The sequence below is a fragment of the Eubalaena glacialis genome, chromosome 3 (assembly GCF_028564815.1).
Source record: "Eubalaena glacialis isolate mEubGla1 chromosome 3, mEubGla1.1.hap2.+ XY, whole genome shotgun sequence".
In the NCBI taxonomy this organism is placed as follows: domain Eukaryota; kingdom Metazoa; phylum Chordata; class Mammalia; order Artiodactyla; family Balaenidae; genus Eubalaena; species Eubalaena glacialis.
In genome coordinates this window covers 185044562-185050561 of record NC_083718.1, presented here as the reverse complement: position 1 = coordinate 185050561, position 6000 = coordinate 185044562, and the positions used below count along the sequence as shown (strand labels likewise).

The 6000-nt window shown below is 48.3% G+C and overlaps 1 protein-coding gene across 1 annotated transcript in view; it reads right to left on the bottom strand.

Moving 5' to 3' along the window:
• Positions 1-1168: 1168 nt before the first annotated feature.
• The window catches only part of LRRC38 (leucine rich repeat containing 38), a 30905-nt gene continuing 26073 nt past the window's right edge, over positions 1169-6000 (bottom strand). Inside the window, exon 3 of the mRNA XM_061184092.1 lies at positions 1169-1490. Within this exon, the coding sequence (XP_061040075.1) occupies positions 1237-1490 (254 nt within the window). The 3' untranslated portion in view covers positions 1169-1236. The remainder of the gene's footprint in view (positions 1491-6000) is intronic.

Below are 6000 nucleotides of genomic sequence, written 5' to 3'. Positions count from 1 at the left end.
CAAGAGAGCAATGAGGAAGAAACATAAGGAATATATTATGGGAAACAATGGAGAGATGCTTCCCCAAATATCCCAGGAGCTTCTCACCAGCCCCTCGTCTAAGTGTCAGTCCCCAGCAAGGTCCGACGTTGCTGATACCCATCATCTTGCATCAACCTGCTGGGTGCGTGGCATTGTTTCATACTGTCTCTGAATCAAAGTGCTGCAGTCCACATCCTGGAAAACACTGCCTGTCACAGCCTACACTCCAAAGAATGTCACACACACCCTAAGGCCACTGATGGAGGTTTTTCAGAAGCCAAGTCCCAGGTTTTTTTGGTTTTTGGGGTTTTTTTTTTAACATTTTATTGGTCCGATATAACCTGCTTTTTAGAATCCTGGCCTCCAGGAAAGTTTATCACAAGTTCTGGGGATGACAAGTCTGGAACTGTGCCAGCACAGAGAATGAACAGGCATTATTCAGTTGAGGAGGGACTCAAGGCTGAAGGAGGTGGCGGGGCAAGATGGAAACAACTTGGCTGTACTTCAGAGGGAAGAGTGACTCTGAGCAGAGGCCGTCACAATTGTACAAAAACGACTGTTCTTCCTTTACCAGTTGCTACCTCTTAGGATAAGGATCAGGGTTTGAGTTCTGTCAACAAATGTTGTTCTGACCTGCTCACCAAAATATAACAACAAACACCCTTTGGCCAGGTCTTAGCTTTTTCCTCGGTGCCATTTTAGCCAGATGTGGGGTTGTTCTCTGCATAACACCCCAAGGTGGCCGAAGCCTATTCCAGAAGGGGCAGAAGTCCTGCTCCCATGGAGACGGACCTGAACTCCAATCCCCACTGTCTAGGCTGCTGCCTCTCAGGAGGAAGGAGAAGCTGCCTGGTCCTGCGGTCCAGGTCAGAGAAATGGACGGCACAAAGTCATCTCTGCAGGTGAGAGTTGCCAGTCTTCACATCCCCTGCGCTGTTTTCAGCTGTCAGCTCTGAAACCTGACTCAGTCATCTTCTCCCCACACGCACCTCAAGCCGAGAGGCAGGCTCTCCTCCGGGAATCCTTCCTGGGCTCCTTCGCTCTGTGGATTCTAAACTCTGAGATCAGAGGTCTCAGCGGGTGCGCCCAGGGGGCAAGGCTCAGAACAGGCGCTGCTCTGGTCACTGATGGTCAATTCTTCTCTGTTTTCAGCATTTCCCTCGGAGGAGAGCCACCGGCTGGGGTTCTGGAGAGCGAGGAAGGGGTGCGGGTGGCTCAGTCGTCCTCATCCTCATCTTCGTCCTCAGTGCCTTTGTTGGGGGCGCACCTCTGGAAGCACTGCACCACGGTGGCCAGAAAGAAGCTGGAGATGATGGCGACGATGGACACAGCCACGCCAGAGAAGATGATGATGAGCAGGTCTGTGAGCGAGAGGCTGAACTTGCACTCACTGAAGCTGGCCTCCGACAGCTCGTGCAGGAATATCCTCCTGTTCTCCATGGGCAGGGAGCACTGGATTTCGTCAAGGCCTGTGAGAAAGGCAGGCAGAATGAGAGAGAGGTTTAGGCTGCATCCCAGGATTGCCTACAAGTTAGCAAGGTGAGTGCTTACCAGGTGCAAAGCAGGCGCGTGCCCCCAAACACAAAAGGGGGAAAAAGTTGACTTGAATGTAATTTAAACGTTTTCAAAAAGCCTCAGGGTAATCACATGGAAGAAACCAGAATGTGCTGGTCTCCCTTACTTTAAGGCGTGGCACTCTTGATTTTGAATCACTCAAGGTGGTGATGGAAGGGAGCCTAATCTTTTTAGGGTTTAGAAGCTCTGTAAACCGTAATCCAGATCTGGTAATACCCAGCGCCCTCGGGGCAGAGGGCGGGGCAAGGCTGTGGGATGCGGAGGGGGCGGTGCTAACCAATGGCAGTACCCTCCAGTTTGTAAGGCAGCTTTCCAAGAAGAATGCCAGCCTCCTTTCCACTGCCACCCAGGAGAAACTGAACAGAGGATCAGTGTAGCGCTGTAGAAACTCCACTCACTACCCTAGAAGGGTTTTCCCTTGGCAGGAGTGGGGAAAATAAATATGTAGTTATGATGCTTGCATGAAGCTCCTCTGTGCTTGAGAATCATCTGAAGACTATACTGAAATACAGATTCCTGGGCTCCGCGCCCTGGAGAATCCAATTCAGCAGGCTGCACTGGGAGCCCAGCCTCTGCATTTTTAAAAACCAGGTGATTCTGATGCTGCTGGCCCACGAGGCACACGTGAGAAACATTATCTTCTAGCTGGTGAGAGAGACTGTGAGGGGTTTGAGGGAGAGTTCCTGGGACACCCCCCCCACTACAACCAGAAGAGCTCTTGTAAACTCTGTTTTATATATTGGGGTTCCCTTTAAGATCTCACTTGAAAAGTGTTTGGCTAATTTAAAAAGAAGTTTCAAATCCACAGGTCAAAAAAAATGTTACATCTGGGTGTGTGCTGAGACAGTGCTTCGTAGCAACAGCAATAAATGCAATCTAGAGCTTACCATGGGCCAGGCACTGTTACTAAGCACTTCACACATGATAAATTGTTTAATCCTCACAACTCCGTGAGATAGGTCCTGCCATCATCCCCACTTTACAGATGAGGAAACAGGCTCAGAGAGGTAAAGTAACTTGTCCAAAGCAGCACAGCTAGTAAGTGGCCTAGCTTGGGCTCTAACTCAAACAGTTTGCCTCCAGAGACCTGGCCTGCAGCCACTGTGCCTCCAAACGGAACAGAAGGCAGGTGTGGGGCTGGAGAGGAAAGCCAGGAAGAGAGGGGCCAGGGGCACAGAAAGCCAACGCCGTCTTCCCGTGGCTGCCACCAAGAGGAGTGGTGGTGACAGCAGTTGTCGGTCACCTGGGGGTGAGGGACATGTTCCTCGTGTAATGGATTTATGGCATTTTAGAGATACCGCTGTATGACTGCTCCTTTATCAGTTAGCTGTTCCTCTGGGTACCCCATCTGCCATCAAGTGAAACGGGAGGGCAGCTAGGAGAATTGCAGGCTGGTGAATTTTACCCCTTCTACTTACTCGTAGGAGCCTAAAGCTGAGGCTTGCCTGGGACAAAGGACCATCTGTAGATAGGGGGTCAGCTAAGGTCTAAAGGATGAGATGGAAGCAGTTATGGAAGAACAGTCCAGGTAGAGAAGAAGGAAGCTGGCAAAGAACTCGGAGTTCGGGGAAACGTGCAGCTGGGGCATCAGAGTGAGCCAAGGGGAATTCAGCATGAGCTGGGGTGGGAGAGATGGGCATGTGCTGAGATGAAGTCCCTGAGAACCAGGGTCTTCAAATAAATACTATGAAGGCCCACCTCCACCCCCAACCCTGTTATGGACTGGATTGTATCTCCACCCCCCCCCCAAATTCATATGTTGAAGCCCTAACCTCCAATGTGACTATATTTGGACATAGGGCCTCTAGGGAGGTAATTAAGGTTAAATGGGGTCATAAGGGTGGGGCCCTGATCAATAGGACTGGTGTCTTTATAAGAAGAGGAAGAGATAACAGAGAGCTCTCTCTTTCTCTCTGTGTGTGCACAGAGGAGAGGCCATGTGAAGACACAGCGAGAAGGTGGCCATCTGCAAGCCAGGAAAAAAGGCCTCAGCAGAAACCAAGCCTGAACACACCTTGATCTTGGACTTCTAGCCTCTGGAACTGTGATAAAATAAATTTCTGTTGTTTAAGCTACCCAATCTGTGGTATTTTGTTATGGCAACCCTAGTAGACTAACAACAATCCTCACTGGACAAGAACAAAAGATACAGACTTGTGTTAGTATTAAGCTCTAAAGATTGTTCATTATCAAGCATAATCTGCACATCCTGATGGATATACAATATGAACTACATACAAAATCAAGTTACTGTCATAATTTCACAAACTTTGAATATAAGAAAATGCATGATATTAAAATGCATAAAAAGGTCAGACCTGTTTTTGATCTGGAAGAGGAGAGAAAAATAAAGTAATAGTACCTAACATTCATATTGCACTTACTACATGCAAACACTGTTCTAAGTTCTATATGCATATTAACTCTTAATTCTCACAACAACTGTTATTACACCCATTTTATGAATGAGAAAACTGAAGCACAGAGAATTTACACACCTTGCCTTCAGCAACACAGCTTCACAGGGATGTGAAGACACCGTTTTGACATTAAGCTCACCTGCCTGCAATTTCTGTTTATCTTTGGTGTCCTTTCAGTTCTCAGGAAACCTTCAATTATTCTCTTTTTCAGTGCTTCCTGGTTTCAGAAAGCTGTCTTCAACCCATATCCAGCATAATCTGAAAGTCAGAATGATTCCTCACACCTCACTAATTAGCTGGTTTCTGTTCTGCAAAGAGCAGCCCTGCTAATTGCACAGCAATCCTGCCACCACCCTTTGGGTCTTTATTGTGTATCTTTCCTTCTAGCTCAGAAACAGAAGGTGGAGGAAGAATGACTGAGCTTCCTCCTTCCTTCTGTCCTGACCCATCTTTTATGTAGTCTATAGCCAACCCACTGATGCTCTTCTCCCCATGGGAACCGTTGCTTAGCAACCATACTCACGTTCCCTCCTCTCCCTGAATGGATGCCTACCTTAGGTATCCAAGGAATTAGCTGGACCAAAGCTCTGCAGGTTTCTCCAGTTTACACTTGACTACGTTTTTGACTATTTCTTTTCTTAAGCCAAACTTTTGTTTACTTCTGAGCATTTTAAATGCATTTGAACAGAACAGGAGAGCTTTATGACAGAGTTATTGTGGGGTTCCCTTGCAGACATTATTTTCTTCAATGGAAAAGCAGGAAAATCAATTGACCTGCCTCTTCTTAACACCCACCCCACCCCTCCCCGCCAGCCAAAGATGTTACAAAAATAAAAAAGATGGACACCGATGGACATCATTGGACTTACATGAAGCTCAGGCAGTTTCTAAAACGAAGATAATATTTGCCATTTTCAAACCCGTAACAGGTCATTATTACCGAGAGAAAGGGTCTAGAAGTCATTTTTTCTTTTTTCTTTTTTAATTAATTAATTAATTTATGGCTGTGTTGGGTCTTCGTTTCTGTGCGAGGGCTTTCTCTAGTTGTGGCAAGAGGGGGCCACTCTTCATCACGGTGCGCGGGCCTCTCACTATCGTGGCCTCTGTTGTTGCGGAGCACAGGCTCCAGACGCGCAGGCTCAGTAATTGTGGCTCACGGGTCTAGTTGCTCCGCGGCACGTGGGATCTTCCCAGACCAGGGCTCGAACCCGTGTCCCCTGCATTGGCAGGCAGATTCTCAACCACTGCGCCACCAGGGAAGCCCCTAGAAGTCATTTTTTCAATGAGCTGTATTAACTGGCAAACACCACCCCAACAAAACAACACAAGCCCACAGAGCCTGCCATTTAAATCCAACCTTTGCTGGCCACGACTCCTCAAGTCGATTCTGATTTCTACGGTGTTCTTTGTGCCTTGAGATTACGCCTGGCATTTTTACAAAGCGACACTTTCAGAAACGGTCACCTCACATTTCTCTGTGGCTAGAGGAAACAGGCTTACTTGAAAAACACCACACACAAGCCCACCAGGAGTGGGAGCCTCTGGACCCACGCTCAATGGAGCCATCACAAGATACACTGACTTAATGGGTTTTCGTAGCTCACAAAGGGCAGAGAAATGAGAGTCGGCAGGACCCAGCAGAGGGAGGCAGGGCACCGCTGCCGGCTGCTCTAAGGACACAGTCAAGGCCGACTGCAGAACTCAGGAGTTGGAGTAATCTGACTTTGGGGTCCCCTCTTCTCTCCTGCAGGAGCTACTCTAGACCAGGGTTTCTCAACCTCGGCACTACCAACATTCGGGCCTGGAAAATTCTTTGAGGTAGGAGGCTGTCCCATATACTGCAGGATGTTTATCATTATCCCTGTTCTCTACCCACTAGATGCCAGTAGCATTCCCACCCAGTGTGACAATCCGTAATGTCTCCAGACGGTGCCACATGTCCCCAGGAGGAGGTCGGGGAAGGAGACAGAACTCCCTGGTTGAG